The following is a 20,264-nucleotide window of genomic DNA, read 5'->3' on the forward strand; positions in this document are numbered from 1 at the left end:
TATTGTTAGGACACCTGTCTATTGTTGAAGATTACATGTCTCTCTCAAGATGTCTTTTTGGTTATTTCTGTAGTTTGGTTGCTGTCTCTTTGACGTATACCTCACATCTCTTTTTATTCATGCAGCCTTTACTTTCCCGTGTGCACTGATGGCTGAAAAAAATGTACCACTTAGCCATAGAAATTACAAAAATTAATTTTGAAATAACCTATGAAATTTGACATATTGGCTAAATCAGGGGATTAACCAACCATATGTTGTAAAATATATTGATTTGATATTTAGCAGCAACCCGATTAGTTCGATTTTACTATGTGGAAAAAGTTTGTTTCTTTTTTTAGTACATTTATGCTTGGACTGTTTAAAGCAATGTTTGAAAATGACATTTTTTACGTACCTATGTACACTAACGACACTCTACATGTACAATGGTTCTTTTTAATGTTTGCAAATAATATTAAGTAACGAACAGTTTATGTGTTCCGCTTACACATGCCACCTTTCTTAACGACATTTCGTGAATGTCCTTTAATTTGACCTTCTGAGTATCGGATTAAGGTCAGCCTGGAATCTGAGGAGATTTTAGTGATTCACCTTATATTCCCCTAGCGGAAGATGTAGATTAATTAGGACTCTATACTACTGGCCCGATGCATTCATGTATGCTAGCAGTCTGTTGCAGTACGCAACCAGCTTTCATTATTCTGTATGTTTTTAAAGAGGTTCTGACCAGTTTGTTGAATTTTAAAACAACCACACGTTGAATAAATTTGTCTTGCATAATTTCCCGCCATATCCATTCGGAACATTGACTCGTCATTTTCCATTAAATCATTAGAGAAAACATTCTACCACTTTACCCGTTGATTACAATATCTATCCACTCTCAAAAGTTTTATATAAAAATAAAAAGATGTGTTGTGATTGCCAAATTAAATGACACAACACCCCACCAGGGATTAAATGACATAGAAGTTTAAAACACATTTGGCTATAGTTCATCGTACGGCTGTCATGCAACAACGAGCATTTTAATATGCATGGTTAAACCTCGTATTTTAAAGTAAGATAATTTAACTAATGTAAATAAATATCTTAACCAACGGAGTTGTGTTGTAGAATCTATATTTATCATCTATTTAGTAGCCACAGTAACACAAAATTGTACTAAGGTTGAAATCCCCTCTGGTGGCAAAGTTTAACCTACCAGATCTTGACTGTTACATTTAAAGCCTTGTTTGTTTTGATGTTCTGTGTGTTATATAATAAGATGTGGTATGATCGCCTATGAGACAACTGTCCAACAAACACCACATGACAAGGATGTAAACAACTGGATGGTGTCGAGCGTTCGAAGGCTCTGGCCAAATTTATATAAGAAACATGTTTCTAAAGCATTCACAATTTGAAGTCTGCATGCATGCACATTTAGCATTAAATAAAACTGAAACAACGGCTGTGTTTTTTTTTTTTTTTTTTTATTAAATTTCCTTTTTTCTTTTTTCCGTTTGAGAAATAATTGAATTCTATGCAGTAATGAATATTAAAGCTAAAGGCAGAAATTACGAACACGCAAAAACAGGTCCATTTATTAAGAACACATTCATACAATAACCATTAAACCATTTATTTATCATAGTAATACAAATTATCTTGAATGAGTTTGTTGATATATTAACACTCTAGGCTCCCTCACAAACTGATATTAAGGAATTTGTAAACAATATTATCGAATAGAAAGATTAAGCACACGAAATCCGCAATGAATCGGGAATGTACTCGGGCTCTGAAGTTAAAACAGTTCCTGCTCCACTAGTGTGAACCGTCGTGCTGCTAATTTCAAGTAAAAATAAAGCGATCTCGCATTGTAAAATATCAATCAATTAGTAAAGTGGCATGGTGGTGCTAAACGTTATTTCTTCCTATATTGTAACTCATCAGATGTATACAAATAGAAATACATCTAACAAAAACACAGAGTGGACGTGGACGGGTACTTATACATCCCCACAACATATTATTATTTGAATGCATTTATTTGAATGTATTATATATAATGGATATTAGCAGATGGTTGGTATAATGGCAATAGATGCTGTAAAATCATATCCCATCATTAAATTTGTGTACGACATAAAATAATTCCTCATTGTCAGTATTTTCAAAAAGACACTACTGCATGTACATGTATATGAAATCAAATCCAATCAAATGTCTTTATTCCTAATTAAAGGGCCCATCAAGAGTATTATTAATCAATACACTGAATCACAAAGTTAAGGTAAGGCAATATCCACACAAACAACACATGCAATCTAACATACATACTGATTATTAATACTAGTAATTAGTAAATGAGTAAATACAAAATATAGAAACATGATTAAAATCTTATATGCATGAAGGGAGAGAGCCAGTAAACAGAGGGCTAACTCTATTTGTTCACCTTAACTTGTGCCTTTTCCCCCTCCGTCTTACTGAACTTTTTTTTATTTAGATACAGACTAAAAACTGTATTGAAATCCAAATCTTTATTTGTCATGATTCAGATAAAAAGATATATATTCACATCCCAACTCCTTTGTTCTACCAGGGGTTAGCTGAGCCGGACCACCCCTACCAGATCACCCTAGCAGCCTAGCCCGAGTTTCTTTGTTCTGCGTGCTTTCCTTTGTTCTGTGACATTTTGGCGGAAATGTCAAATCCACAATAAAACTCAAGACCTTTAGAATATAGACACATGATTCACACCCCTACATCAGGACGACTGGATATAAACTCTCTGTTAATTTAACATATTTAAACATTGTGTCCGGGGCTCATAAATGGTATATACTATATAGTAATATATAAAGTATAGTATAATGATTGTGTGGCGTTCTAAACTAGATGTTATGAAGCGTAAATGGTTTTTTATATAATCTAGAACAGCTGGGATGTAAAATAGTTATCCCATTCGGAATTTGTGTGTCAGTGTAAGATAATCCTCCGGCCGCCGGCCATCGGGATGATCTTACAATGACATACTGCGTCCTCATGGGATAACTATTACAGAGAGCACTCTAAAACAAAATGCAGTTCAAGCTATGTGAACAGTGTTGATAGAGCATTCCACATCTGGGCAGAAGCTCAAGTTTTCCTGAGATTGTATTTAGTTTTCGTTCATATCTCCCAGTTTCTATTCTCAAGCTGTGGTTACTCAGCCTAAATTTTGTTAAAGTGTGTATATATATTGCTTGCTGAGTGTTAGTTCTTAAGAAATTGAAGATCATTAGGTTAGAATTGTCGATGTGTTTTAGATCTACTAAGGTATTTACTAATCCAGACTCAGTGATCAGGCAGGCTAAATTCGTCATACTTGTCACAAAAATGTTTACAGAAATATGTTTTGCTTCTTGATATCACAGGGGTTTATCCATTCGTGACGCTTTCTGAAAATAAATGAAGTAAATAGATAAATTTCATCCTTTAATTATCTTAAAGGGGGCGGGGTCTCACTTCTTGAGTAGGTAGTATACTTTACTACTTTAAATATTTCGATAATTCTTTCAATGATCCCAGTGGTGCAGTGGTAGGCGGAACCAACGTACAGCAAAATGATCGCGTGTTCGAATCTAATAGTCGGAGGAGAAAACACAAACATATCAAATGAAACTTAACTGAACTTCAATTTTAAAAAGAAAAACAAATACAATCATGCAGCAGTCAGATACAGAAATATGTATATTTGTTTTAATATAACATGTAACATGAATTGTATACTCTGCCTACTCTAAATAAAGCTTATTTATTACTATATTTTTAAAAATTGCCACTGACAAAAGAGGAACAGTCGCGATCAGTGCCTTACTTTTAACTTAATGGATATAATTTTACCTAACCTTTTTTTTTTAGATAAGGAATTATTTTTACAGCTTGTGGAACACAAACAAAAATACATCTAAGTAAAAACTGGAAAATAGTTTGTTTCAAACTACAAGTTAGTCGTGTCGTACCCTTTGAAAACCAATTTCCAAGATATAAACATTATTGGGAAATGAAATTCATATTTAGATAGCGAAAGAATAATATATCATAGCTTCAAAACGAGTTTATATGAACGTCAAAATTATTTTATGAATGTTTGATGGACCATTTTCTGTTTGATAGTCAGTATGTTTATATCCATATCCGACATAGTATCGTGATCAAATATTTCTTTACTAGTCTTCTACCTTTTTTTTAATACAAATTTTGATAACTTTTATCATATAGTATATGTACATACCTTTACACCTAACATGCATTTCAAACAACAAGTTTTATTTTCTGTAACAACATATCCTTGACGTGAGTATAAATTCAGTGCTCGATTTGTTGATACAACCCATAGATACATAGCCTGAAATAGATAAAAAAAAAATAAAAGTATTAGCATCGGACAACGCGATAGAATCGAATTTCTCTTAATTTTGAGAGCAACCTTTGAACTCAAAAAGGGGGTTATGATTTTTTGTCCGAGTCAGAAATTTTTTTTCGCGCAAAGCGAGAACATTCTTTTTTTTCAGTTTTTTGACGCTATCAATCAATTTTTTTTTCTCAAAATTTAACACTATGAGGCATGGGGAAAATCTGGATTCAGAATATTTTTTTTTGTCATCGGCTTGACCACAATATTTGTTTTCATCAAATTTGGGATCAGAATATTTTTTTAGGAAAAAAACAATCCCCCCCTTTTCCCCCGTGACGTTAAAAACGGTCGTTCCTTTACGTTACACCATCACACCAAGGCCCTCGTCAGTCTCTCATATGTATTTAAATTCACAATAGCACTCAACTGCATTATGTGTGTACGTTTGTGCTTCTAACAATATCATTGTTTTATTCGAAACCGATGACCAGATTATGAATGCCTGAAGTTCTTTGTCAAAATTCAGAATAAACATGTCTCGAGTTGGATCGATGTGCCATGTAGCTTGACCGAGGAATATCAAATCGTGTTAATTAGAAAGGTATTTGTATTTTTTGTTATAACAGTTTGTCCAGATGTCGTCTGTTTCTTTTGTTACTGGTACTTAATTAAACTGAACTTTTTTCTAGTTATTTTTATTTTGAATACTGCTCAGTCAAAAAAATAAACAGGCTATAATGTATTAAATGCTAGCATAGAACCAATCATCATAGTTTTATGTCTAGAACTAGATTTTTTGCTCCCCTGATTTCAACAGGCCAAGCGAGCTATTATCTTCACTTGGTGTACGTCGTTCGTCGTCATCTTCCGTCGTTCGTTAACTTTTACAAAAAATATTCTTTTCTGAAAGTACTGAGCCAATTGAAACCAAATTGGCCACAATCAGTATTGCGGTACATATGTATCTCGTTTAAATCATGTGTCTGATGATCCCACCGGCCAACCAACATGGTCAACATGGCTAAAAATAGAACATAATGGTAAAGTGTGAAAATTTCTCTGTTATCTTAAAAAAATGCTTTAGATAGAAAAAAATCTGATTAGGCAAACACGTTTAAAATTAATGTTTATCTACAAATTGTTTATTTACATCAAAACTGTTAGAATAATCCTTATACTTTTATAGGAGTGATTTCCCCCAAATGAAAATCTTTTCCATTTTCTTTTTACGCTTTTGCCTATTATATTATATAATACTGTGACAAAAATGCAGTTTAAGCATAAGACAATATTTGTAATTCAATGTTTAATTGTAATCCATCATAAAATACCCGTTTGAACAATACATATAGTGTGTCTTTCTATGTTGTGATGTTACACTATTGTTTCAGATAAGGGTGAAGGTTTAGTACCATTAAAACGTTTAAACTTGCTGCAATTGTTTGCACCTGTCCTATGTCAGGAATCTGAGGTTCAGTAGTTGTCGTTTGTTGATGTGGTTCATAAGTGTTTCTCGGTTCTCGTTTTTTATATAGATTAGACCGTTGGTTTTCCCGTTTGAATGGTTTTACACTAGTAATTTTTGGGGCCCTTTATAACTTGCTGTGCGGTGTGAGCCAAGGCTCCGTGTTGAAGACCGTTCTTTGACCTATAATGGTTTACTTTTATAAATTGTGACTTGGATGGAGAGTTGTCTCATTGGCACTCATACCACATCTTCTTATATCTATTAACGAAAACTTCGTTGAAAATCATCCCTTTATCATTGGTTGCTATGAGACTCGTTGTTGCTAAGGAGCTCTCTTCGAGGTCCGCGCTATAGGTATATAAGAACACTGACACATTGTGCGAGTTCGTTTATTTGTAATTTGGCTGTTGATGGTTAAGCATCGTAAAGTAAATACCAACAAACAAAGTAGTAAGAATTGGGAAGTTAGTAAACCAGGAAGTTCAAATTGAAAGCTTGTGGTTTGAAGCAAGCAGTTTAGAAGTCTTTAAAGATAGTTGCAAGTTACCGGATTGTTCCGAAACTGTAATTTTCCACGGGAATGGTCGCAGTCCTTCGAAAAAAGTAAAATCACAAAAATACCGAACTCCGAGGAAAATTCAAAACGGAAAGTCCCTAACAAATGGCAAAATCAAAAGCTCAAACACATCAAACGAATGGATAACAACTGTCATATTCCTGACTTGGTACAGGCATTTTCTTATGTAGAAAATGGTGGATTAAACCTGATTTTATAGCTAGCTAAACCTCTCACTTGTATGACAGTCGTATAAAATTCCATTATATTGAATTGACAACGATGTGTAAACAAAACAAACAGAAATAATAGGTAAAAATGTCAAAATAGGGGTACAACAGTCAACATTGTGTTATAATCTTTATCACTATAAAAACAAACAAATATGTAACAAAGAAACACAAAAAGGCATATAGACAAAGCACATAAGCTAAAATGAAGGACAAGAATACAAAACATTATCATGGCACAATCGAACAAGTAGCTTGTGATTTTCTGATGACTTCGGTGTTTCAGAGACCTGGTGTCTTGAAGACTAGGTGTCTCAGGAACTAGGTGTCTCAGGAACTAGGTTTCCCAGAGACTAGGTGTCTCAGGAACTTATGATTTTGAAGCTTGGGTCTCGGTTCTAGTTTCTAAAAGGTTATAATTGTTCAACAAATAAGTTGGGACTTCGGAGTCAGTTAAAGGATTAACTAAAAGATAAATTGAAGTTGTAGTTTAGACTTTTGAATACAAAGTAAATTGTATGTTATTTTGTTGCTTCTTTGTAGTTAAAATTCAAAGTTTATAAGTTGGTCTCGTAGTTTATAGTAAAACTTCTAAGTTGTAGTTGGGTTTAGGGTTAACATCTAAAAGATTGATATTGAAGTATCTCTTATCCTGTGAAAACGGATACGAACAGATAGTTCATATATTATAAGCCAAACACGTTACAATACATACTAGGTAAAAAAAAGAAGAACAAATGATCAGCAAAATAAGACCTAAAAATAAGTCAAAAAATAAACCGAAATCGTCAGACGACTCCTTGATGGAGTATAGATTCCACCACTACAACAAGTGTGTTACGATATTTCTCCACTCGAGACGATTAAATTTTAACATTTAAAGCGCGAGGCTTGCTGAGGTTTTTAAATAATGAAAATTTAACTGATGAGTTTGGATAAATATCGTAATACACGAGTTATGGTGGTAGAATCTTTTTTTCTAATGATTTTTATTCTTCCAAAGATTTGCAGAAAGTTGTGTTATTTATATGTGATGTCATCAGACATGGTCGCCTTTTTTCATGACGTCACAATAGGAAATTCAGAAGAAACCAAAAAAAAAAAAAAAAATTTCGACCAATCATTTTCCGGGAACAGTTATTTCACGAGTGAGCAGAACAGTTTTTTAGCAACCAGTTTGGAAATGTGAAAATAGTGAAAACAAATAAAGAATAATTGCTCTTACATGACAATTTGTATCATTTTTTTCATTTCTGCTTATATTCATGAAAACTATGAATATATATAGAGAGATATTGATTAATCAAAAGTCAATATTGTCAAAATCGTCAGACGACTCTTAATATGAATGTTTGCCCTTAAATTTTAGTTTTTACTATTTATTTCGTGTTTGCCTATTATTTAATAGATATAGAAATTATAAAAACCAGAATGAATCTGTTAAAGTCACTTTCATACTTACTTTACAATTATGATTTTTTGCATCTGTTTCAACAACGTCCATAAGAACTTTCCCAATTCCTTTCCCTCTAAATTTGTCTTCAACACATATTGCCTCAATATAGCAATTACCGACAGGAACATTTTTCTCTGCTGTTGCCATATCTAAGCATAACAACCTAAACAATGTACATATACACAATGAAAAAGACAATATTACTCATTTGAGAAAATTGTAAGCAATCGTATGTTTACGACGAAGAGAACGTTGTACACATTTCCTTTTAGAACGTACATGTATATACGCCAAATAACGTCAATACAAAGGTAATACAGAAACAAATGTGGGTCATTTCGTCCTTTAGCAATCAAACTTTTTCCCTGATTTTTTTTTTTGTTTTCGCTGTAGGTATGTATATGATTGTTGGTACATTGCTATAATTTGGTGACTTAAAAATAGAGAAAGTTTTTTTTTCTGCTTGAATTACTTTTGACTGACTTTCAGTGAACTAACTTTTCCCATTCAATAAAAACATTATGAATTTCTCAGTTTCAATATAAAGTAATGCTATGTAGTAAAATTGTCAATGAAACAACACTTTCCCCAAGATTCCAAATAAAATGGCTTTAAGCAACTACAGGTCACCTTCGTCAATGATTAAAACCCACACCATATAGTCAGCTACAAAGGGCCGTTACATGAAAAAATTGTGAAACAATTCAAACGAAAAAACATTAGCCTGATTTTATGACGGACATTTACTAATGACAGTCAACGAAAAACAGGCTCCTGACTTGTGTCAGACTCACGTAAAATGTGGCGGGGTTAATCATGTTAGTGAGAGTTCTTACCTAGGACACTGGTCTGACAGCACAAGATATGACCAAACTGTAAAATCAGTTTAGAGTATAAACCACACTATGAAACCCATGAACACAATGTTGTTAGTGTTAGTCTCTGGTACACCTAACCTTTGCTTTGATTTCCCAGAAATGTAGATTCAATAATTAGGCCGCAGGCGTTGTCTTTACTGCATATGTAAACAACCTATATTCTTTTTTCCCCCGATGTATGAAGATATTCAAGGAATTTTGTGTCGTTTTACTATATTCATGTGCACGTGTGTTTTACTATATACATGTGCACATGTGTTGTATTACTAGATATGTGCGCATCTGTTGTTTTAATATATATACATGGGCATACTTATAGATGTTCTTGATGGACTTGACCAAACGATAAGATAATAAAAGAATATCATAATTATGGTTTACAACTTCTCCGATGTATGGTTTTATGTTTTCCGGGATCAGCATGTTAAGTTACATCACACTTTTTAGTTTTGATATCTTTTTTCTATTGTTTTATTCGTTTTTAATTATTTATTAATAAGCATAGTTATTTCTTTTGCTAGTAATGTATACTGAATAGGGTCAGACACACAATGAATATATCACAACTTATATAGAAAAGTACATTGCCTTTCCCAACTCCTTACTTAAAAAAATCCTAACTAAGATTTATAGATGTATGGGTCAAAGAGTATCGTTTAAGTTGAGAAGTTGTTTCACTATTTTAAAATCATATTGATATTTTACTTTATAATACCAAATTATTTCATTGGAACTGTAACAACATTTACTACTCATTGTTTTAAGATGGTGCGAAACTTTTCCCCCCTAAACTATACATGTATATACATATATACAGTCATGTATGTAAATAATGTTTCTGAAAATTATTATACAAATATGTTTGTAACTTCAATAGTTACGCTTATAACTGTCATTCGTCAGCGTCTCATTGATATATATTCCCACACCGCTTTCCCTATTCGAGGGTCTAGATTGGGGATCCTTCAATTCTTTATTCTCTAATTTCTTAAGCCATTCTTCTCTATTCTTTATAAATTTTGCCTGTTATTATTTATTCTTTATGTTTTAGCAACCCATTATTCTCTATTCTTTATCTTTTTTGGCCTAATTATTTACTATTCTATAAATTTTTTGCCTTTTATTTTGTCCATTATTCTCTATTCTGGAAACCCAATCCAGACCCTCATATTTGTACTTGGTCTTGTACTTACCCACACAAATCACAGCAATCAAAATTTGGAACTACATCATTTGCCCTTTCACTGTAAAATATAATGATGGTAGTAAAAGAACGTGTAATAATACTAATAATATTAATAATGATAATATTTTTATTTTTTTATTTAAAGAGGATAACTCAATTTGAACTAGTCTAATTTTCACTGAGGCCCTCGTAACGGTAGTCATGGATATATGTAAATACATTGCCATCGGTCAGTGAGAAATATGTAATAAATTTGTTGGAAAGGGGTACGGGATATAGTATTGTTACAGTCGTATCTCTAGCCGGGTTTCTTGACTCGCTGTTCAAAATGCGCAGTAAACGTGTACCGACGCGACTTAGAGATTGGACCAGGATGCCAGGCAATTTTGCATCGAAGGACATCATAAAATAAAATGAATTAATTCCTATGTGAACGGAAAAAAAACAGGCTTTACTTCTGGTATTTGTAAACGTTTTTATTGTTTATTATTTTTGTTTAATAAATACCAATTTGAAAAGTCTTTTAAAGCTGTTATCCTAATGCTTGCAGTTAAATGGTTTGGTTGGCTTGCTTGCTTTGTTTGTATAAATGTACAAACAAACTACTTCCATCAGTTGAGGCGAACACGCTACCACGTAATCACTGAAGCGGTTCGTATGGATAAGAGCAAGGACATAAAATCAGTTTAAATGTTAAAAGAAGATTAAATAAAAAATCTTAAACACAAATAGAAAAAGAGGAACTGTGCCACAAACCTTTGAGGCATTTTTTCTTATATTTAACACCATGACCCATGACCTGTTAAAGTTTGTGCTAATAACAAAATTCCATCTGGTTTTTTCCCCACACTTTAACAAGTCAAATTCCATGCCATTCATCCCATCCACCATTTTTAAACATGTAGTTGATTGTAATATAGTTTCGTCAATTTAATTTCAAGAATTCCGTGCATGTAGATATCTTTTAGCCATAGTTGATTTTGTCCTTTTGAATAAAGATATCAAAAACTAGCTGAATGAAAAAAGGAAGCAGATACAGTACAAAAATTAAGGGACTATCAAAATAATATGTCGACGACAGACAAGGTCAAAACAATAAAAAAGAAGAACAGAAAGTTGAAATACTATAAATCTTTACACAGAAGAGCAACAAATCTACCCCCCTCCCCCCCCCCCCCCCCCCATAAAAAAAACGGGATTAGGGGGGAAGGGTGAACCCATGTGTTCCTGAAAGGTGGAAGTGCATGCTTTACTTTTGACATCCGTCGTATTGCTAATGGAATGTACGAGTCTGATAATAAAATCCGTTGTAATAACATGAACTTACGGGAATTTTTCTTTGTCTCCGTGATAACCTATACTGCATAAGCCAGCGCGTACTCCATCATATTCAGCAACAAATATTCGATCATACAATTCCTGAGGTCGACCCCTACTGGTCATTGTAGTGTATTCTATCACCTTTGGAATACTGAAATATTGTGTTGAAAGTAGGAATTTAGCAAGACTTGGAATGCGATTTTAATATTTTGCTAAATGCCTGATTTTTAAATTTCAAGTAGTTTATAAATGAACTTTACATGTCAGATTTTTTAAACGTCTAGATTTCGCATTAATCAGCTTGTGTAAATACGGATTATCATAGTTCGTTTTACTGAAATTAATTATAATTGGATTTCAATTTGTAAATTCGTTGCATTTTCCGTGAAAATACAAAATATTTGACAAAAACGAAGCTGTTTGTGCTGCTGTTCGGTTAATCTTGCATTTATGTTTATTAAGGTGTTTTACATGCTTTCTCCAAATGCACATGGTGTAATTGTGAACATGTTGATAAAAAATCAAGTATTCACCCAGAAGTTTTCTTAATTTTTACAATCTTTAATATTGTAAAATAATATCTTCTCTCCTTAACAATTTTTTTGATAACTTTTGATGTTCGGATTGGTTTGATCCCTTATTCCTCTTGAAGTTTAGTGAGTTTACATCAATTCATAGCTGCATCTTATCAAACAAAAGCCAGACAACGCACATGCACCATGACTATATATACATACATTGTATGTAGAAAAATGCAACTTAAAACATAGTGCATCTATGCAAACTGTTAGCACTTTTTATGTGTAATGTACTGATTAAAATGTGTTTTTTTACTAAACTTACAAAAATATATCCCCATTCCCACTCTTATTAAAAAAAAAATTATTCACCCTTTTGCTAACTTTTTTCCTTAAAATCATTCCCAATTTCCCCAGATAGTATCTCCTTTAACAGAGCCCTATTTGTTCTATGTTCTATTTAAATATATAATATAAAAGCTATATTTATGAACTGCAAACTTCCAAAAAGGATTGAACTTAATACCCGCTATAAAAGAAAATTGAATATAAGATATCAGAGGGCCTGGTTCAAAAGTTTACATGCATAATAAATTAAGAATTGATACCTCGATTCCTTTGTTGCATGAACGACTTTATCTCTGAAAGCTTCTGTTGACAAACGTCCATAAAAGCTGCAGTCTTCCTGTGTATCCATCAAATTCCGTATTTTAATTGGACCAGAATTGTATTGTACTTTTTCCACAGTGGTAGATAATGGCTGTTGAGTAACGACTGCCATGACTGATCCAAAATCTTGTACCTAAATCTAACAAAAGAACATGTGTAAAATGTAGATGGTATACAAGAGGGTCTGAATGGGGTTTACAAAAAAGAGAATAATGGGCCAAAATAATAAATAAAGGGTAAATAATATAAAGAAAAGAAATAATAAGCCATAAAACTAAAGAATAGTGAATAGTGGGGTGCTAAAATATAAAAAGAAGAGAATAACAGGCAAAATTTATAAAGCATATAGAAAAATGGCTTAAAAAATTAAGAATACAGAACTGCAGCCGGTTGTACGAAAGTGTCATTAGCTTAATGAGTCATTAAATTCAATGAAACTTTCGTATAACCGCCCTCATACCAGCAAGAACCAGACTACCAATGGTTTGCTAGGTTTACCAGAATACTATAAATAGTTCTACCCCCTGCCTTGTAATTAGTTGCAGGTCCTTTAATGCTGTAAATGTTAACCTGTTGTGCAGATATCTATTGTACTTCTATTGTTCAGTATACAACACAGATGTTACATGAGAAGAACTTTGAATGTCCCCTTAGCATTTTCCGCCTCTTTTTATAATTCATTCAGATAGAAAATAGTTAATGGTATCTCCTTAGTGTAACTATACATTTGTACCTTCGATAGTTGTTTGGTACTTTGCTATTTACAGTCCATCCATTTTAAGTGCTGTTTTATTTAGAAATTTGTGAAGTAGTAGAACATTCTATAAAGTGAATATTTAATCAATTAGATATCAGGTAAAACAATGTAAATTATTATCCAAGACGAAAATAGAGAACAAAAAATGTAACTTTCATTTTAAGTTTTAAAGGATGATAGCATCTACATGTATATTTACTAAATTGAAATGATTTCGAGTTTCACAAATGTATATACTTTCCTTCATTTTGATGGCAATCATAAAACTTGTTGGATAACATTGTGTGATGCCCCATAAATTAACATTTGTATTGTACATGTAGCCAGGGACAATAGAAGGACATTTAAGCAATTGGTTAGTACTTAGACGGTACCAAGTAATCAAATTAATCACATGTTAGTTTAATAAACCATATTTTGCTGTGATAAAATGAAATGAATATCAAAATCCGAAAAGAAATTTTACTTTTTCCTGAAACACAACACGACACAGTGACATATTTGAGTTGTTAATTTCTGTGCCATTTCGGTCTTTGGTGGATAGTTGCCTTATTGGCAAACACACCACATTTTCTTATTTTCATATTTACAGATATTTTTATTAAATACACTGTAGTGATAATGAACCTTAAAATCTGCCATTAAACAACAAAACATAATAATGATAGACAGATAGAGTATTTATAGCACCTGGAAAACGTTTATTTTATCTACATATAATGTCTACTCCGACTTAGAGAATTGCCTGTCATTCAAAATACCTCAGGTAAACAAGTTTTTCTAGTATCGATTTGAGTGATATATATATCATCTGTCATGTTTTGTATTTAATATTGAGAAGACAATTAAAAGCAAACACACGTAATTTTGAAATGACAAAAATAATTTAAATTTCAATATTATGAACGTACACAAATACTAAGGGTATACGTACAATATCAATAGTTACTGTAGTATATAAACAGATTGTTTATGGTACTGCTATATTTATAACGTGAATGTATAAGTGTGACGACCTGGATTTCATGTTCAAGATGACCATATATTAATTTAAAATCATACTTACAAGCAATTCGTTATGTACTAGTTCTGCAGCCTTATACTGATATTACTATTGTCCCTGTTTTAAGTGTCATATGTACATAGTTTATAACCTTAAAAGTCGTTATTAACACACATATATATATTTGATCAAATACATATTGCAAATTTTGCCACTGTGTATTTCAATAAAGGCATTTAAAAATAAAATACAATGAACTATATGTAAATAAGTTGGTGAATGAAAAATTAAAGGGAGAGAACAAATAATCTTTAATATTATAATACGGGTAATCATAGTCTATTGGTCAATTCCGTTATTGATCCTACAATAAGAGATCGATTTGGATGAATTGTTTCCCTTAGGAAGGAACAAATAGAGAATGGAAACGGGGAATGTGTCAAAGAGATAACAACCCGACCAAAGAGCAGAAACAGCTCAAGGTCACCAATGGGTCTTGGCAGCGATAAAATCCCGCACCTGGAGGCGGGCTTCAGCGGGCCCCTTAACAATAATATATACTCGTCAGTCAGCGAAATGGAAGCCACACTAAATTCCGAAACATACAAAAGAACCTAATTTGAAAAAACACACACAAGACTAACATAGGTTAGACTGTCTGAGGTTCCTGACACACAAACATTTGCAATAATCACAATGAATAGCTAGTGGAATGAGTAAATTTATCTGTGCGTTATGTTCTATATAATATATATTTTTTTTCAAATCTGTTAATTACTTTTAATCGTTTGCTTAGTTAAAATCTTTTGATATCAACAGTTATTTTTCATTTAAATAATTGGTTTAGAGTGCCTATATACCAATTTTGAACTTAGCATGCTTTGAATCATGGGAAGCAGCGCATTATGTCCCGTTTAAAACCAATCTACTATTAATAGGCGAAGAGAAACAACTTGTGTTTAAAGTTTGTAATAACAGAATGAAATAGGTAATTCGCCGTTTCAGAATCTAATGCATTTTAGGTAATATTTTCAAAATCGTACATTAAAACGCCGACAGTATCTAACATCACAAACAATTGAAATGCAACTAATGCCGTGACGTTGTTTTCATTTTGAGGTACATGTACCAACAATGAAAATTACCCATAGCCCTTTAGATTCTGAAACGGCGAAATGACAATTAGACTTTAATTGGATGCCAATTTTTATATTGAGGTCAATGCAGTAACAGTGGGACATACTTTCAAGTGGATATGTATGTTCATGGAGATGGGGCACAACCATATTTGTCAAAGACGAAAAGTTATGATTATGAAGAAAAATTGTAGCTCTTGAACCAGTAAATATTTTTTACCAGCTGTTTATGTTCAGTATACTAGTATGACAAAAGGACGAATATAATAATGACATCTGATATATAATTATACCCGAATTTTCCATTCCACATGGCAGGCAGTCTTAAAGTTTAGCAACTTCTTTCTGTACAAAGATTTTGAAGGAATTATATCAAAACATGCCATAGATGTTACTCGATATTTGTAGACCAACAATATTTTATTGTCTATAAAAGATAAGATGTATCAATTCATGACTTTTTGTCACAAAATACATACACGTACTTTACAATCGTAATGTCAAAAATTCTACTTTCATCAGTGAATTCAGGATTAAAGGTCCAGATAATATCAACAAATTAAAGTCTTTATTTATTCTATGGTTACTTACTTGTTTATCCTACCGCATATTGCTAGTTATAATGTAACTGCACCTTTCAAACATACAAAACATGTTTAACCCCGCCGCATTTTTGCGCCTGTCCCAAGTCAGGAGCCTCTTGCCTTTGTTAGTCTTGTATGTTTTTTAATTTTAGTTCATTTATATGTTTTGGAGTTTAGTGTGACGTCCATTTTCACTTAACTAGTACACATTTTTGTTTAGGGGCCAGCTTCTCGCTGTGTTGAAGACCCATTGGTGGCCTTCGGCTGTTTTCTGCTCTTTGGTCGGGTTGTTTTCTCTTTGACACATTCCCCATTTCCATTCTCAATTTTATTGTGTATCTTCTTTTTCAATTGCAGTGAAATATAAATTTCGTGTCCCACAATCTGTCTTCCCACATTGAAATCCCTGCTTAATCAATGTATTTAAGAATGGGACGCTTCTTGTTATAATTTTATTGGGCTGTAAGAGGGTCGAACGAAGCATATTTTGTTTGAAGCGCAAGTGCTTAATATTAAAAATGTGCAAAGGATCAACGCTTTTCCAACCCTATAAAATTATAAAAAGAAGCATTCAATTATTATAGGTTCATGTTTATGCTACAACCATGTAATTTAGAGTTGTTTCAAGCTTCTTGTTTGTCTTTCAATGCATTATTTTAAAATTGTAACGGATAGCACGTGCAGTCATCATGGTCATAGCTGTTGTATTTCATACGGAAATAAAATATGTTATTTGAGTGCCTCGCGATTGTTGAGAGCCAATCAACATTACGGATTTAAAAAAAAACATATAATTATGTAATGTTATTATTGGTACATGTAATTTTCTCTCCCTGCTGAATATACATAAAATACATGCCACTGAAATTAGGAAAACAATATTCAGTTAAGCACTTACAAAATATATCAATAAATTAAATTTTAAGCCAAAAAAAGTCATGTTTCTTCACAAGGCAACCGCAAGAAGACAAATCTTTACTGACACGGTAAATTCCTTTGGCTCTTTTTTTCACGTTCCTCTCCTTCTTCATCAGTAGGCATGCTGTTTTTCTAGATATTACATCAACTCCTTGTTCTTGCCATACGTCAATCATTTATGAAAACGTTTTTGTCATCAGTTAAAGTTTTATTTTAAATCAGAAATTATGTAGAGTTGATCGTATCTTGTGCAGATATGGATGACATATTAATCAAAACGGATAGTTAGACATCAACTGAACAGAGCGAATATATTTCGTGATAATAATACATATTTGATTAATTTTTAATTCGTTTCGTTTCGTTTCGTTTCTGTTTCTTTTCGCACTTTATACATGTTATAGGTACCCTACAGAGATATGATGTTCATCGCAATATCCATACCAGGAAGGACAAATGACTTGTATATTATTTAGTGAAACCAATCTCAAATAATTCCGTCACGAATCACTGCTGACCTATTTAAATTTCGCAGTAATGATAACTGGGTGTTTTAATAATGCACACCCATGTTTATTTTGATTTCTCACTTTAAAGATTATTGTAAACTAACACGTGGCCATTGAATAGTTTATATATGTTTGAAATATTGGTTTGTTAGCAGGAAGAAGACGATTTACAGGCTAGGTAATTTTTCAATACCATTTTATTTCAACTTGATACATTTTGTGTTTTCATAGTAATGTTTTACATTGAAATACAGTGTATATTGTTTGTATTTGTAGTGTGTGTTTGCGAGTCTTTTGAATAATACTTATTTGGTTGTTTGTAGAACAAGAATGTCAATATCCCAAAAAAATCTATGTTTCCTTCTTTTTGTCTTTTTTTTGGGGGGGGGGGGGGGGGGGGAGGGGGGGGGGGGGTCAATTTGATCTATGCACCTCCAATATCAAAAAGCACACGAATCTTACTATCTACTCGATTTTATCTCTACGTATATCGTAAATTTTTACGTGTACATGTAGCACTTGGTCGAAATAAGTGTTTACATAATATTATGAATGCGGAGGCAGCAGTCACGATATGGTATTAATTACAATTGCATTATTTGATGTATACATGGTATAAATACCCTGCCACGTCCGATCTGTGTTCTTGTTAGATGTGTTCCTACTTTGCAAAGATCTGATGAGTTAAGCCATTTTCAACTGATTTTTATACTTTGTTCTTATGATGTGCTGTAACACCACTGGCCCTGGTTAGGGGAATGTTGAGCGCTCACAAGCATATTTAACCCCGCCACATTCTGTATGTGCCTTACAAGTGTCCCAAGTCAGGAGATGTCATACTTGTTTTTCGTAAATCGTTTTGTTATAAATTACGCCGTTCGTTTTTGCAATTGAATTGTTTCATATTTTTCATGTCGGGTCTTTTATAGACTATACGGAATGCGTTTTGTCATTGTTGAAGGCAGCACAGTTGCCTAGAACTGCTTACATCCACTTCATTTGAACTTAGGTGGATAGTTGTTTCACTAACAATCATACCACATCTCCTTATTTTTATATATTCACGTGTATTAAACAACATTGATAGCCTAAAACCATATACATTATTTTTGTTATTGTTTACTTTCATTTGAATTATAAAGTCATGCAAAAAAAAAAACGATACGGCAAACAAATATTATAATATTTAAAGAATAACTTATCGAAGAATTCAAATATCGAAAAAAATCAACGAGTGACCGAACAACATATTAATTCAAGAATGCGCGTAGCGCACGAGTTAATTATCAGTGTTGGTCGGTCACGAGTTGAATATTTTTCGATATTTCGCGAGGAACTATATCTTTTTCTACGCATTCACAATTCTATTTTGATGGAACGTTATCGACAACGTCTTGACAACACCTACTGTTGTTAGACGTCCGCTGAGTAAAATTAACGAGTTTATTTCACATGTGAAATTATCATTTCTTTTACACTGGGAAATTATGGTAATTAATTGCATTCAATGTAATAGAAATAAGTATGGAATGTTCGAAAAAAAAAACGTTATGTACAAACAATTTGTATTTTGTATGTGTGTAACGAATGTATTCGAAGACCATTTATATGAATATCTGTCCACAGGCACTTGTCTCAGTAAAAATATACCTATATACCTTTATTACGTAACACCTTGCCCGTTCACACACCTTTTGTTTGTCTCGCCTGCGACGAAAATCGCAGAAAGCTAGCGAGACAATTGTTAGGTTTTCTGCTTAAGTTAGTTTGATAGGAACTACATGTGATAAATCATTGATATTTACTATGAAGTTGCATTACTACCAGTACATATCAGTTTGACGACTATTTTGAGGCCATGCCCCCCTAGGACATGGCCCAGTGACTTTGAATTATTTAACAATGTTCAAAGTTAAGTTTTCTGCTTAAGTTAGTTTGATAGGAACTACTTGGGATAGATCAATGATATGTTGTATGAAGTTGCATTACTATCAGTACATATCAGTTTGACGACTATTTTGAGGCCCTTTCCCCTAGGACATGGTCCAGTGACTTTGAATTAATTAGCTATTTTCAATGTTCAGTTTTTATGCTTTATAAGTCAGCTTGATAAGAACTACTTGTGATAGATCAATGATATTTTGTATAAAGTTGCATAAATATCAGTACATATCAGTTTGACGATTATTTTGAGGCACTTCCCCCTAGGACATGGTCCAGTGACTTTTAATTTATTTTTAATTTTCAATGTTCAGTATTTCTGCTTAGGTTGTATTGATACTTACTACTTACAATAAACAACGATACTTTTCTATAAAGTTAGATTACTGTCTGTACATCTCAGTTTGTCGACCATTTTCAGGCCCTGCCCACTAGATCATAGTCCAGTGACTGAATTAATAAGCAATGTTGCTAATTATAAAAAAGAAGATGTGGTATGATTGCCAATGAGACAACTATCCACAAGAGACCAAATCACACAGAAATTAACAACTATAGCTAGGTCACCGTACGGCCTTCAACAATGAGCAAAGTCGCATAGTCAGCTGTAAAAGGCCCCCGAAATGACAAATGTAAAACAATTCACACGAGAAAACTAACGGCCTAATTTATGTACAAAATAATGAACGAAAAACAAATATGTAACACAGCAACAAACAACAACCACTGAATTACATGCTCCTGA

General features: G+C 32.8%; 1 protein-coding gene across 1 annotated transcript; it reads right to left on the reverse strand.

Moving 5' to 3' along the window:
• Nucleotides 1-1,573: 1,573 nt before the first annotated feature.
• LOC127700424 (uncharacterized) lies at nt 1,574-14,703 on the reverse strand. The gene is made up of 7 exons (XM_052203881.1): nt 14,495-14,703; nt 12,611-12,810; nt 11,492-11,635; nt 10,172-10,222; nt 8,107-8,263; nt 4,268-4,381; nt 1,574-3,431 (listed from the first exon to the last, which is right to left on the reverse strand). Exons 2-7 carry the CDS (start codon nt 12,781-12,783, stop codon nt 3,402-3,404), a joined length of 669 nt encoding a protein of 222 aa, XP_052059841.1. The 5' UTR covers nt 12,784-12,810; nt 14,495-14,703; the 3' UTR covers nt 1,574-3,401.
• Between the last annotated feature and the right edge of the window lie 5,561 nt (nt 14,704-20,264).

Source organism: Mytilus californianus, unplaced genomic scaffold (genome assembly GCF_021869535.1).
Source record: "Mytilus californianus isolate M0D057914Y unplaced genomic scaffold, xbMytCali1.0.p SCAF_1, whole genome shotgun sequence".
NCBI classification, from domain to species: domain Eukaryota; kingdom Metazoa; phylum Mollusca; class Bivalvia; order Mytilida; family Mytilidae; genus Mytilus; species Mytilus californianus.

Excerpts from the sequence above, each read along its gene's own strand:
- LOC127700424 (XM_052203881.1), bottom strand. The coding sequence starts at position 12,783 with ATGGCAGTCGTTACTCAACAGCCATTATCTACCACTGTGGAAAAAGTA. Across the intron at positions 8,264-10,171 it reads GATTGCTGTGATTTGTGTGG|GTTGTTATGCTTAGATATGG; the intron begins GTAAGTACAAGA and ends TACATTGTTTAG. Across the intron at positions 4,382-8,106 it reads CAAAAAATCATAATTGTAAA|GCTATGTATCTATGGGTTGT; the intron begins GTAAGTATGAAA and ends TATCTATTTCAG.